Genomic DNA, 13,902 nt, shown 5'->3' with positions numbered 1-13,902 from the left:
GCACGTGCCGGAACAAGCTCAGATTGCTGCTGCCTCCCCCGAGCGCCCACTCCCAATGCCGTCGAAGAGCAGAGGCCTGAGCTCACAACACAGCAGGAGCAGCAGGGCTAGCAGCCACAGCTTTATTCATCATGCCCTGAGAGTCCAAGGGAGCCGCTGCCAGAGGAAGAGGAAGGCCACAGGGAGGGCAGCAGTAGCATTTCCATAGGGCCTGGTGTCCCTCCTCTTCTCCAGGGGATGGGGAGGGAGAAGATGGCACCCCTGTCAGTGGGGCGGCTCAAAGAGGTACTCCAGGTCTGGCTGCCGCAGCCTCTGCTCCTTCTTCTTGTTCTTGGTAAACTCCCTCAGCATAGCCATCACGTCGTTCTCAAACTCAGCCGGCGTGGGCTTTGCTTCTGCGGTAAAAACAGAAAAGGGCAGCTAAAGAACTGCTCTATCCTGTCCCAAAGCACCCAGTACCACCCGCACCCCAAGCCCAGCTCCCATGGCTTGGGGCAATGGCACTGCCTCGGCCGATGCCCCAGTGCCAGAGCAGGCAGGGCAACAGGCATCGGCACCGTACCTGTGGCCCAGTAGTAAATGTCCCAGTCGTTGCTGGGCTCATTAATGAGCCGGTCGTAGAGGTTCAGCTGCTGCTCGCTCATGCGGTTCAGGTTCTCCTTTGCAAAGAGGCTGGAGAGAGGATGTATGAGGATGAGTGTGGGTGACTGGAGGAAGAACTGGGCTGGCACCCAGCTCTTTGCACGATGCCAGAAGACATGGAGGAGCTGGGTGCAAAGAGACCTGCCTTCTGCCTTAAGCCAGCCTGTTCTCCATTAAACACTGCTTCAGTCCTGAAACCCAACTTGGCCTTGTCTCGTTTGCACATCCCATAAATTACATCCACACTTCCCAAAAGATTTTGGCTCAGCCACCAGCTAAGAGTTTCATTCAGAGCTCTCAGGTGCCTCCAGCTGCCTCTGGCTCTGTTCTGTCCTGCCCAGCAGCAACACTGATCATTGCATCCCAAACCCACGTAAGCAAAGCTCTTGCAGTTATTTATCCAATGGCTCACGCCTTCTCTCTACCTTCTGTCCCCCAAGCAACATCACGTCTCCTTCGGTTTTGGATTGTGGCTGTGCACTACCCCACCAAACTCCTTCCTGCAATGCTCGGGGCTCTTCCTTATTAATTAAAAACCTGTGATGTCTTTAAGGAGCTGAACCACAGGGCAGCTATGCTCACCTGGCCTGGCCTTTCTCCCTTAGCTCTCCAGGGCTGATGGTATCTCTCCTGTGAAGCACAGGGCATCCCTGCCCGCCCCTGCCTGCAGTGGGCAAACGGTCAGGGTGCTGTGGGGAAGGACAGACAGCGGGGAGGCAGACAAGTGGTGGAGGGTGGCTGAGAAGCTGGGAGGGAGGATGGGTGCCCTGCATCTCACCTGAGCAGGATGCAGTTCTCCAGCATCCCCCTCTTCCGGCTCTCATACAGCAGCCGGGCTCTCTTCGTCTCCAGTGGCTCATCAGGACGCTCCTGCCAGGGGGGCAAGGGGATCTCCAGCACATCCTTCCCCGAGTCTGTCGGGGAGTCCCCACGGTAGCCACGCCGCAGGCTCACTGGCCCCAAAACGTGCCGGCACAGAGCCCACCTGGGCAGGGAACAGAGCTGTGAAAGGGACACGGAGAGCGCAGGGGACGTCAGGCCTGGCTGCCCCAGTACAGTGGGGACAGGGAGATTCCCAGCACACACAGCCCCTCCAAACCCTGCTGGCCATGATCCCCCATCCCACACCCTCCCAGACTGCTGCCCCATTCCATAACTTCCCCCATTCCATAAGCCCCCAGACCCTTCTGCCCCCATCCCCCATCCCCCCACCCCCCGAGCCCTGCTGCCCCATCCCACACACTCCTGACCCTGCTGCCCCAAATCCCCCCATCCCACTCGAACCAGACCCTGCTGTCCCTAACTGCCCCCCAATCCCACCCAGACCCTGCTGCCTGCATCCCATAGACACCCCCCCCGAGCCCTGCTGCCCTTGATCCTCCCAGCCCACAGCCCCCCAGACCCTGCTGCCCCCCCGACCCCCCAGCCCACAGCCCTCGACACCTCCATCCCACCCACCCACCCACCACCCGGCGACCCTGTTGCCCCCAGAGCCTCCCTCGACCCCACTGCCTCTCCCAGGCCCCTAGCTCTTCCCCATAGACTCCCCTTGCTCCCAGTAACACCCCCTTCGACTCCAGTCCCGGCCCCCTCCCCTCACCCTAGCCGCCGCCATAGCCCCGCGCGGCCCCTCTAGCCTCCGTCCGGGCCGCTCTGTGACAGCGGGAGGTCCGACTCTATGGCAGGGTGGGAGGTTAGGAGGGGGGGGTGGGGTGAGTGGGGCGGGGCGGGGCGGAAGGGGCGTGGCCCTGGCAGGAAGGGGCGTGGCGTAGCGCGGCGGCGCTGGCGGTGGCGGTGAGCGCGGTTGGCGCGCGCGCTCGGGGCCTGCTGGCGGTAACGGGCGGGGCCGGGCGGGGGGGCCGCGACCCCCCGCTCCCTCCCCGCATCCCCCTGGGTTCCGCCGCTCGGCCGGGCCGCGCCGCGCCGGACCGTTATGGCGGTCTCGGCCCCAGTGGCAGTTGGGGGGGGTGTGGGCCGGGGGGGCGGCGGCACTGCCCCGGAGGGGGAGCCCGGCTCGGGCGGACGAGGGCCTGGGGGGAGCGGTGCGGGGTCCCTCCCTCCCCGCCGGGGGCTGTGCTGCTGGGGAGGGGCTGCCCGGGGTGGGTTTCACCCTGCGGGGGGGTCGGTGCTCCTGGGTTTGGGCTGGGGGGGGGGCTGTGACCCCCGGGGGGGGGGCGGTTGTGGCTGACCCCCGAGGGGGGCTGTTACCCACAGGGGTGGGTCGGGTCAGGTCTGTGGGAAATGGGGTGACGTTGCTCCCCGAGGGTAGCCCTCAGCCGGGGGAGCGGGGGGGGGGGGGGGGCGAGGTGGGGTTGCCCCCTGGGGTGGGACCCAGGCAGGGGGTGCGGGGCTCTGTGCTCCCATTGTGGGCTGAGACTGTGGGTCCCTCTGGGGGGTTGGCCGGTGCCTGCAGGGAAGTGGGGGGTACAGTCCTGGGGGGGGGGCGGGGACAGAGGGGGCTGGAGGGAGGGCAGCAGAGTATCTCCGGTGCCTCACTGACCCTGTTCTCCCCCTGCTGCAGTGCACCTTCCGTCTTCCTGCCTCACCCCGGTCCCAGTCCGGGTTCCTGCTCCCACCTCTGGAAATATGTCCGAGGGAGTAGATCTGATTGATATCTACGCCGACGAGGAGTTCAACCAGGTGAGCCATGCGTCCGGCCATGGGGCTGGGGCTGCCAGTCTCCCCTTCTGGGAGGGAGCACTGTCACTGCCATCGGCCAGCTCGTTAGCAAGGCGCTGCAGCGGTTAGCATGGACGTGCCCACCGGCTGAGGTGGACACATTAAGCGGAGGTGAAAGGTGCAACTGGTGTGCCCTGGAAAGGGTGGCACAGTGCTGGAGAGTCCCTGTGGGGAACTGAGGGCTGGGGGCGTTCCTAAATCCTGGGGGCTGCCGCCTCGAGCCATGAGTAAAGGGTCTTTCTGCAGGTTTCACCGGAGGTTCAACACAGGGCTGGTCACAAAATGTTTGAGGGTGGGAGGCAAGGTTTGGATCAGGACATTTGCCACGGCAGTGATGAGCAGGGATCGAAGGGGAAAGTTGCAGCCTTGTTGGAGAAGTGAGAAATCCAGACTCTTCCAGTCTGGATTTGGTCACTGTCAGGGAACTGCACAGTGAAGGGACCCAGAGCACCAAACCCGTGCAACCGCTGAGGCTGGGAAGCTCTAGTGGGGATTTGCTGCGGCCGGAGAGATGCCAGTGTGCCACCTCTTCCACCCTGGGGCTGTGTGGGACTTGCAGGAAGCAGTGACACGAGAAGGGCAGGGTGTAGCTGTTAGAGAAGCAGATTTTAGAGAGTTCAGGCATCTGGGAGAGCAAGTGAACACAGATGTTTGAAGATTAAAAGCTTTTGTGAAAAGCCCGTGGAGGAAAGTTGGTCTGTGCTAGAGGGCAAGCTGCATGAACTGGAAGCAAAATCCAAAGAGGAGGGAATCACTGTGAGCTCCTGGAGAGCTGAAGAGGAGCTAAGGGTGACAAAGCCTTTGTTCTGAGGAGGCGGGAGGTTCTCGGGTGAGAAGATGCTGTGGGTTAGACCTTCAGGGAAAAGGGGAAATGGCAGAAATTGCGTTACCTGCCTTGGGGCTGAGGGGACTGCGAGGCGCTTTCCAGCCACCTGGGAAGAAGCAGGAGTTCTCTGCTGAGAGCTGTTGCTCCGGAGAAGGGCAGGGTCCAAGGTGGCTGTGACATTGCCCAAATAACAGGAACCTCAGGAGAAAGGTGAGTTGCAAAGCAAATGTCTGTGCTGCCTGTAGCAGCCGGGCAGTCCTGCCTGGACACCTTCCGACTGGAACGCTGCGTTCTGTGTCCTTCCGGAAAAGCTCCCCAATTCCCCACCAGTTAAACTATCTAGTACTGTGCTGGGATGACGTGGAACTGCTCTGGCTTAGGAGTAGCCTCAGTTTGTATGTTTTCATGCAATTTGCTTCTGGCAGAATTGGGAAGTAGATATACCTGGATTTGGGAGCGGAAGGGAGAGCTGGGTTGCTGCAGGAATAAGGGTGGAAGGTGCAAATCAAGAAAATGTGTGGAGGTCGCTGGGCTGGAGGTTTGAAGTGCACAGAATAACGAGGAAATTTCATTTATGGCAATTACTCTGAACGCCGAAGGGAAGTAGTGAACGTGGACATGACATCTTTTGTCTGGAGAAGGAGAGCTGTGATGTTGGCAGGTGTGAGCTGGAAAGTCTGTACTGTCTCAGCGGACAACCCATGAGCAAGGAACAGGTGGGAGGACGGAATGGGAGAACTCCGCTGCCGCGTCACAGGCGCTCTGCAGAGACGGGCTAGCGCTGCCTGTCCTGCCTGTGCCTGCAGGTAGGCTTTTCCATGAAGGCTCGGCTCCTGGGAAGCCTGGAGCAGAAAGGTGACAAAAGCAGTGGCCTGAGTTGACGCGGGAATGTCTGCTCAGAGGGTCTCTGATGGGTCTGGTCTGGTCTCGGTCAAGACTGGGGGATCTTTGGGATTAAAGAAGTTAAGCAGCGTTGAGAGGAGGATGGAGCAAGCCTGGCTGCACAGTGGGAAACTGCATGGAAAAATTTAGCTGGAAGGTTTGAGGGACAGTACACAAAAGATCTTTGACACGGCCAAGTAGATGGAGGCTTCTTAAAGCTGGAGGTGGTGATCAAGGCTGCCGACTCTAGCACCTCGTCCACCGCGGGCTGTGTGGCGGTGGAAACAAACCCAGAGTTAATCTGTGCATGGTGCCACGCCTGGGATCAAAGCATGGTGGGAAGGTGCTGTGGCTGCCCCACGGTCCCTGTGGCACACCAGAGGCACCGGCGTGGTTCCAAATCCCACAGCACATGTGGTAATTGCCACCGGTGCCCGGCTTCATCCCTGTGCATGTGGCAAGTTGTCGCATGTGGGTTCGGAGCGCGTTTGTCGAGTCGGGGTTTGAAGGGCAGCGAAGGTGTTTGCTGGGGGGGCAGCGGGTGATGCAAAAGCCTCTTGCTACCATGGGCTTCAAGTGACGGTCTGCAGATTTGGTGTGACAGCAGGGGCAGAGACCAGCAGAGTGGACTGTGAGTGCTTAGGCTGTGAGTACTTTTACACCAGCTTCCCGTCAAGCTGTCAGTTTTTAAAGGAGAGCATTTTTAGACATCCCAGAGGATGTCTAATCACTCCCAAGCTGAAGCATCCACTAAGTAGCATAACTGAGGGCTCCTGAGCAATTTCTCCTCTAGCCCCCCTGTTTTTGTTCTCAACTTTCTGAAACTTTGAGGCAGAAATCCTCCAGCCTTGGGCCATGTCCAAAGGCATTTGGGGGGAGTAGGAGTGTGGGAGGCGGATTAAACAAACAGTTGAGCTGTTTTGAGAATGAGTGCAAAAATACTGCTCCCAGTTGAAATTCTTGTAATCTTTTCATCAGCTCTGCAGCTGAAATAGCCAGATGCAGAAGTTAGAACCTGCCTTAGAAATGGACGTTGCTGTCAAGAGTATCTAGGGGAAAACGGTCTGATTTTTATGTATTTCTGTGACCCTTTGAAAGCTGTGTGCTGCGCACCCTTCCTTGCCTCTCCCCTGAGCTCACAAAGGGCTGTGTTTTATATGTGCTGTCCCCTGACCATCACAGTGCAGGGGATTTAATCACCTTGCACTATCTCTAGCAGAAGATGTTGTCCGAACTGCCTTTGAAGTCCTAGAATTAAAAATTTGGGAGCAGAACCACTGGTTTTTGTGCTGTGCAGGACCTGTGTGTTGTTCCCGTGGGACAGATCCTAACATAGTAATTTGTAGCATGAAATGATGATCAGCGCATGCTGAATCCGGGTGAGCAATTAGTTTGAAGATCCGTAGTAAACACAGCACTCACTGTACACTCCAAATTAAATATAGCCCAGAACAGAGTGGGAATTGGAAGGCAGATCTAGGACACTTGAGTTCGCAGCTCAGAAGCTTCCTCGGCGGCTGGTTCATGCCGTGAAAGGCTGCGCTGCCGAGGGGAGGCGGCGTGTGTGGCTCCTACCCTGAAGAGGGCTCTGCTGCCCCAAAAATGAGCGAGCTTGCGAGGCCAGCAGGGTTTGACGGTGGAAGTGGAACCCCCAGGCTGGACTTGTGAAACGTGTGCCTGCCAAGGAGCGAGAGGCTCATCTGTCAAGGCCGTTTGGTTTTTCCACCACTGAACTCTTGCCCTCACACGCTTACAAAAGGTGTGCTGCTTCCTGGTAGCCTCCCTGAGTAGCAAGTTGCGTCTTGCCCCGTTGCTCGGGCCAGCTGATACCCTAGTGAGCCAGTCCTCTGCTTGTGCGAGGCGGGTGCTTTAGCTCAGCAGAAGAGCGGACGGAAAAGCAAAAGGCTTGTAGTTGAAGCTGGGAGGAGGAAAATCAAGCCAGCACAGGTCACCAGTCGGGTAAAGCCTCGTGGTTCTGCTTCCTGGAGTATTCCTCCCTTCTCCACCTCCTTATGTGTCAAAAATGCCCCAGCGTTATGCCAAGGATCATGAAGCAGAGCCCATCACCCTGGTTTCTAAGTGCCAGTAATGCTCATTGCTGGGGAAAGGAGGTGTTGATCCCGTTGCTGTGGGGCTTGCATTAGTGTTGGCCGGTCGGAGAGCTGGGCAGCTGGAGTGGGGACATGCAAGAGGGATTTCCACGTTGCCCAGGAGGAAGAGCAGGTGCTGGCGTGGATTGCACAAGTGAGGGGTGCCCAAAAGCCCAGGGCACGGCGTGGCTTTGCCACTAGCGAGGAAGAGCAGTACAGTGCTGAGAGGGGTCTGCTGGGCCGGGGGGGAGTTGCATTGTGAAAATGAAGCGCTGAAAGAGGGCCACGCTGTCAAAGAGATGGTGGCGTGACACTGGAGGGAGGGGACAGGGCTCGGCATGGGGAGGTGGCTTGTGAGATAACAGGCGCCGGATCTGTTTGTGGTGGCTTGGTTCATGGCAGTGATTTGCTGCTTTCTGGCTGCGAACTGACCCAAGACAAGTGATTTGGGCGCGAAACCTTTGGACTCGGCTTGTGCTGTCCCCGAAGAGCTCGTGCGCGCCAGTGCTCGCTGACCTGGGGCGGCTGCTTTTGAACTGAAGGAGGCTTTGTGACCTCCAGCACTGCTCACCCGCAGCCCCCAGCATGGCAGGGTGGCACTGTGGGATGACTTTTAAGTATCGCCTGTGGTGGTTGGGATTTGGCTTCTGCTGGACGTCATTGCTGGGGGGTGTTGGAGGACTCCGGCAGAATGGGGTGGTCCTGCAGAGCTCCGTTTTGGCTCCTAACAGCCCGCAGGTCTCTTTCTGAGCTGTGGTTTCACCCGCGGGGTCTCCCCCCTACGGAGGAGCTCACGCTGTCTCCCCTCGCAGGACTCTGAGTTCAGTAATGCTGATCAGATGGACCTCTACGACGACGTGTTAGCAGCCAGCTCGCAGCCCCCCGAAAGCCGCACCAGCAGCTCGGAGGCACCCCCGGAGATCCGACAGGAGCCACCCCCCAAGCCCAACAGCAAATCTCCCGCCATCCTGTACACCTACAGCGGGCTGCGCAATAAGAGAGCTGCCGTCTATGTGGGCAGCTTCTCCTGGGTGAGTGTGACCACTCCTTGGCTGTGCTTGCCTGTGGGAGGGGGGTCTCCAGACCACCGGTGTGGGCGGTTTGGGTCTCCTGCAGTGTGTACACATGTGGGGGTCCTCCAGAGAAACCGCCGAGGGGCTGCAGGGCTCTTTGGGGGTGCTGTTCCTCCTCAATCCACGCTGACCCAGTGTACCAAGCCAGGTTGTGAGCTGGGCTTGACCTTGTCATCCTCGGGGAAAAGGAGTTTGTAGACCTGAGGGGCTTCATGTCCAGTCTGGGGCAAGTGACCAGCACCTGTGGTGCCTCCCTCATGGCGACTGCTGCTCCCACCTGGCTCTGCCATCCTGGGGGCTGCGCAGGCGAGTCCCCTTCGCCCGTTGATGGATATGGGATTGGTTCTTAGAAGGGTCTGTCTTGTCCAGAGAACATAGGCACCTCTGTTAGCCGTGCACTGGGCCTGATTCAGACTCGAGGTTGATTTTAAACTCCCTGTAGGGGCTCTGGGGGTGTCTGTACTCCAGCGCTGTGTCCCAGCCCCCTGAGTCTGGGTTAAGCTGGGGGGCACCAGGCCCTGCAATGGGCTGTGTGAGCTGACACCGGCCTCTCCCCTCTTCCCCTCAGTGGACGACTGACCAGCAGCTGATCCAGACCATCCGTTCGGTTGGTGTCTACGATGTAGTGGAGCTGAAATTCGCAGAGAACAGAGCCAACGGCCAGTCAAAAGGGTGAGAGCCAAGGGGGTTGCGGGAGAGTGGGGGAGCCAGGCCCTTGTGGCCACATCCTCTGTGTTGTGGGGAGTGAGGGAGCAGCCAGTGCTTTTTCTGGCTGGCACAGGTGATGTGCCTGGAGCTGGGATGGATAGTAAAGCAGAGACTCCCAAACAGCACGGGGCAGGGAGGAGGCGGCATGTAACACCATGCTGGGTTTGGCTGCCAGGGAAGGCAGCGGGAGGTGGTGCCGGGGTGCTTTCTGCCAGGGTTTGGCCGGGGGTCCCTACCTCCTACTAGGGGGTGAATTCCTGGGGGCTGGTTCTTGCTGGCTGACCTCTGGGCTCTGCCACAGGTACGCAGAGGTGGTGGTTGCCTCTGAGAACTCGGTTCATAAACTCCTGGAGCTTCTGCCTGGCAAAATCCTCAATGGGGACAAGGTGGAGGTGAGGCTGGCAACCCGGCAGAACCTGTCACAGTTCGAGGCGCAGGCTCGCAAACGTGAGTGAGGCGAAGGCACGCCGTGGGTCGGGGGGGCTCCACGCTGCGCGGCAGCTCCCACGGGTCCCGCAGGTCCCCAGCAGAGCTGTCAGGCTGAACCCACCGAGACCTTGGGGTGGGGGGGACACTGCCAGGAGTCTCTGGGGGTTGTTTCCTGTTGCTGCTGAGTCTGATTAGATCCTGACCCGAGTCTTTGTGATCCCCTTTTAGGTGCTCACACACTGCGAAGATCCCTCGTAGCCTCCTCCTCCTCCTCTCCAAACTGAATGGGCTTAAGCTCTTCAGCCTATCAACATAGCTAAGACCCTCCATATCTATTAGTAGCTCTTCTCTGGATCTGCTCCAGAATTTGTCCATCCCTGCGGAGGTAAGGTGCCCAACACTGGACGCAGTATTCCAGCTGGGGCCTGGCCGTGGGCTTTCTACAATGGCAATAGGTGGTCCTCGCCTCACTCCGCAGCGATGTGACGCCCCAGCCCCATGCCGGGGGGCTCTGTGGAGCCGCAGGGACTGTCTTGGCAGGAGCGTGTATGAGGAGGTCTTGGCCAGCTGTGGTCATTGTAGATCCCATGGCCCGTTTCATGCAAGGAAAGCCCTTCTCCTGAAGCACCCTGGCTGAATTGCAGTGGGGTAGCTGTCACCTTCACACCCTTCCTTCAGCTCCGGTGCCCGTGGTGATCTGTTGCTTGGCAGCACCATGCGCTGTTTGACCATGTCCCGACCTGCCCTTGCATTTTGGTGGAGCAGGGCATGTTCCCTTCTCTCACCCTTTGCCCCCGGGCACGGGGAGGCTGAGTTTCGGCTTGCTGCCGGCGCAGCTTCGCTCACATGAACCCTTGGCAGCCAGCTCGGCAGTGCCGGTGCCCAAAAATTGCTCCATTTGGTGGCCATCAGAGCAGCAGGGCCTGGTGGGGAGCTGTGTCTCCCCTGAGGGGCTCAGGCAGAGGCAGTGCCCTCCATCGTTCCTCTTGTCTCATCCTCTAAGCCTCTTTGGACACAGCGAGGGTTCCTGTCCTCTTTGAGGGCCGATGGGCACCGAGTTTTCCTTCCTCCAGCAGCTCCATTGCTGTGGGCACTTGGGTTCTGTCCCCTCGTGTTCCTCCACGCTCAGGCCTTTCTGAACCCCTGTGAGGATCACAGGCTCTCCGGGTCATTTAACATCTTCAGGGACTCAGGACCCAGCGACCTCTCTGCTGGGGACCTCTCGCCATTTCTTGTGGCTTTTCGCTTCTGTCCCTGTAACCTGCTTGCTCAGCGGCTTCTGCAGAGCCCCACTGACCGAGAGCAGCATCCTGGGGGCACCGTGCGCGCAGCCAGGGTCTTGCTGGAGAGCTGGTACCTTCTCTGAGACACCTGGAAGCGGAGGCTACATTTGGCTGGCTGGATCTTTCTCTGGGCACCTTGAGCTCTCCCGAGGCCAGATCTCACAGGGCTGCGGGAGAGGATGGTCCTTGCGCTGGTTGCCGCGGGTGGGGAGGAAGAGGAGGAGGTCTCCGAGACCTGCAGGCCCTCCGGCCATGGCTCATGGCTCTTTCCTGTGCCGCTTGCAGGTGTGCCGCCGAGGGCCCACTCCCGAGACTCCGTGGACTCAGTGGATGGCCGTGCCACGCCGACAGAGAATGCCTTGCCGCCTGCCCGTGTGGAGAAACCCCCCTCTGTCCTGCCTTTCTTCAACCGCCCCCCCGCTGCCCTGCCCCTCATGGGGCTCCCCCCGCCGCCAATGCCACCCCCACCACCCCTCTCCTCCGGCTTTGGCGTCCCCCCGCCCCCACCTGGCATCCACTACCAGCATCTCATGCCCCCGCCGCCTCGACTGCCCCCCCACCTGGCTGTGCCACCCCCGGGAGCTGTCCCCCCCTGCCCTGCACCTCAACCCCGCCTTCTTCCCCCCACCCAACGCAGCCCTGGGTCCTCCACCAGACACCTACGGCAAGGCAGTGGCCCCCTACAACCACAGCAGGTGAGACAGGGTGGAGGGGAGCTGCATGCCTCTCGATCAAATTGGGGGGGCTATGCTGACCCCCACGTGTGCCTCCTGTGCAGCCGGGAGCTCGGCCCGCCGCCTCCCCCTGTGAGCGAAGTGGAGTTTGAGGAGATCATGAACAGGAACCGAGCGATCTCCAGCAGCGCCATCTCCAAGGCAGTGTCTGGCGCCAGCGCAGGTAACAGTGATTTTATTCCTGCGCTCCCCTCCTGCCGTGTCCCCCCCACCCCATCCCACGGCAGGTCCACATCCCTCAGCCCTGCTCCGTTCCCCCCCAGGTGACTACAGCGACGCCATCGAGACCCTCCTCACGGCCATCGCTGTCATCAAGCAGTCCCGCGTCGCCAACGATGAGCGGTGCCGCGTCCTCCTCTCGTCCCTCAAAGACTGTCTGCACGGCATCGAAGCCAAGTCCTACAGCACGGGCGCCAGCAGCAGCTCCTCCAGGTACCAGCGGTGCCGGGGTGGCTTCGTTTGTACCCCCCCGTGGGGCTTTGCTCGCTCTCTCTGTCCCCACCCCAGCGAGATCCTTCCCTGGGGTGACCAAAAGCTTTTTCTTCTTTTCCCCAGGAAAAGACACCGATCTCGGGAGCGCTCTCCCAGCCGGTCCCGTGAAAGCAGCCGGCGACACCGGGACCTGCTCCACAGTGAGGATCGGCACGAGGACTATTTCCAGGAGCGGAACCGGGAGCATGAGCGGCATCGGGACAGGGACAGAGAGAGGGACCGGCACCACTGAGACAGGTGAGCTGGTGCCGAGGCGCTGCCACATGTACCGTGCCATTGCTGTGGGGTCTTGGGGGTCCCCTCCCAGGGTGAGGGCTGAGGCGGCGGGAAGGGGGCTCGGCACTGCTCTGACTGCTCCTCTGTCTCTCCCTGCAGGAAGTTTGGCAGTAAGTGGTTTTTAATGGACTCGTATCTCCTCACCTCGACCAGGACTACGTGACCGAGGCCGCTCTACACCCACCCCTGGGCCCCTTCCCCGCCACCCCCCAGCTCTCCGGGTGCCCAAGGAAAGCCGTGCCGTGCCCCGGCGGGACTCCCACCGACACCTCGTGGCCTTGGGGCCTGAGCCCTTGCCCGCACTCAACGCTGCCGCTGCTTCCTGGGGAGAGGCGGGGAGCCGGGGAACGCCTGGGCCGCCCTGCTCCGCTCTGTGGACACCCGGACCCAAAGAGAAATGGTGCTTTTTTTCCATGGAGAGAGGTTTGTGAGCCCTTTCAGGGGGTGGCTGGAGGGGATGGACCCCTTGGCTTGGAGGCACACGGCTCCCGACCCCCTGCCTGGGTTCGCTGGAAGCGGTGCAGGGTCTTCTGCCACATACCATCCTCTGGCCTTGTCTGGAGACGCTCCTGTGCCCATCATCCCAGCAGTCCCAGCTCGGGACACGGTGCCACGCTCCTTTCTCTGCCCCTGCTGGAGAGGAAGCACAGCCTATCCCCTCCGTGGGCCTGCTGTCCCTGCTCGCCCTCTCCACTCTGCCCAGGAGCAGCGTGCCGGGGCGCGGGGGCTGGGGCTGAGCTGGAGGTCGCCCAGCGTTCCCCTCCGGCTTGCCTGGCAGCATGCCACCTCTGCGCTCACTCTCTCCCACACGTGCGGCAGGGCCCTGCGCAGAGCCAGCCTCTCCTGCAGCACCTTCCTTGTTTTAGAGGAAGTGGAAGAGGCAGGGCAGGCTGCAACACCCCCAGCCAGCTGCCCTCGGGGACCACCTGTCCCCCACGGGTGCTTGGGGTGCTGTCCCTTCCCCAGCTGTCGTCCCCCCCCCCTTTCCTGACAGGCAATGTGGCAGTTCCACACACAGTGGCAGCTCGGTTGTGTCACGCAGGCCAGGCCAGGGGTGGTGGGGCAGGGGACTATCTGTGCAGAGCAGTGGGCAGCTGAGCAGGAGCCCCCCCCAGCCCTGTGTCTCTCCAGGCTGTGAGGCCCCATGTGGGTCCCTTCAGCAGGAGAGGGAGAGCCCATGAGGGTCGGGGCGAGCTGAGGAGACGTGGGGTGATTTCCAGGGTGGGTGTCAGCCCCAGGGGCTGCCAGCCGGGCAGTGTCACCCTCTGAACTGTTGCTGGACAGGAGAAACCCGGCTCCGGAGGTCTTTTAGGTTGAAATGACCCACAAACAAACACAAAAAAAAAGAAAAAAAAAATCTTGTAAAGTACCATGAGGTGCCGGCTTAGCGGGTGACTGCTGGGGGGAGCGCTCGGTGGGAGAGTTCTGTTTTTTTACTTAACGACACAAATTTTTAGTTTCTTTCAAAATAGTGGGGAAAAGTGCAGAGCAAACCCCTATTAACCACCCAGCGAGGCGCTGCCCCTCCTGCTCGCAGTGACTAGATTTGTTTGTCTTTCTGATAGGTTGAAAATTGTGTAATAAACTTGATGACGTTGTCAATCTTTTATATGGCGCTGTAGGGCTCTTTGTCGCGTTTCCTCCCTACGATGGTCTTTTAGGTGATGAGTGGGGTGGGAGTGTTTTAGGGTGGCTCTGTGGGAGGGAAGAGCAGTATGTGGGGCCTGTTAGTGCCTCTGTGCCTGCTGTCCCTGGCCCTCGTTGTTTTCTGAGGCTTCTAGGGGGCTC

At 60.2% G+C, this 13,902-nt stretch overlaps 2 protein-coding genes across 2 annotated transcripts; one reads left to right on the top strand and one right to left on the bottom strand.

Moving 5' to 3' along the window:
* Positions 1 to 108: 108 nt before the first annotated feature.
* Positions 109 to 2,390, bottom strand: SDHAF2 (succinate dehydrogenase complex assembly factor 2). The gene is made up of 4 exons (XM_055813420.1): positions 2,243 to 2,390; positions 1,421 to 1,644; positions 563 to 672; positions 109 to 395 (listed from the first exon to the last, which is right to left on the bottom strand). Exons 1-4 carry the CDS (start codon positions 2,255 to 2,257, stop codon positions 265 to 267), a joined length of 480 nt encoding a protein of 159 aa, XP_055669395.1. The 5' UTR covers positions 2,258 to 2,390; the 3' UTR covers positions 109 to 264.
* Positions 2,391 to 3,109: 719 nt separating this feature from the next.
* Positions 3,110 to 13,723, top strand: CPSF7 (cleavage and polyadenylation specific factor 7). The gene is given in 10 exon segments (XM_027795264.2): positions 3,110 to 3,282; positions 7,932 to 8,150; positions 8,761 to 8,864; positions 9,202 to 9,347; positions 10,898 to 11,199; positions 11,201 to 11,307; positions 11,391 to 11,509; positions 11,610 to 11,778; positions 11,902 to 12,075; positions 12,214 to 13,723. Coding segments are annotated over 9 exon segments (1,389 nt in total). The 5' UTR covers positions 3,110 to 3,228; the 3' UTR covers positions 12,071 to 12,075; positions 12,214 to 13,723.
* Positions 13,724 to 13,902: the final 179 nt, after the last annotated feature.

The sequence above is a fragment of the Falco peregrinus genome, chromosome 9, assembly GCF_023634155.1.
Source record: "Falco peregrinus isolate bFalPer1 chromosome 9, bFalPer1.pri, whole genome shotgun sequence".
Lineage (NCBI taxonomy): Eukaryota > Metazoa > Chordata > Aves > Falconiformes > Falconidae > Falco > Falco peregrinus.
This window is presented reverse-complemented; position numbering and strand designations above follow the sequence as displayed.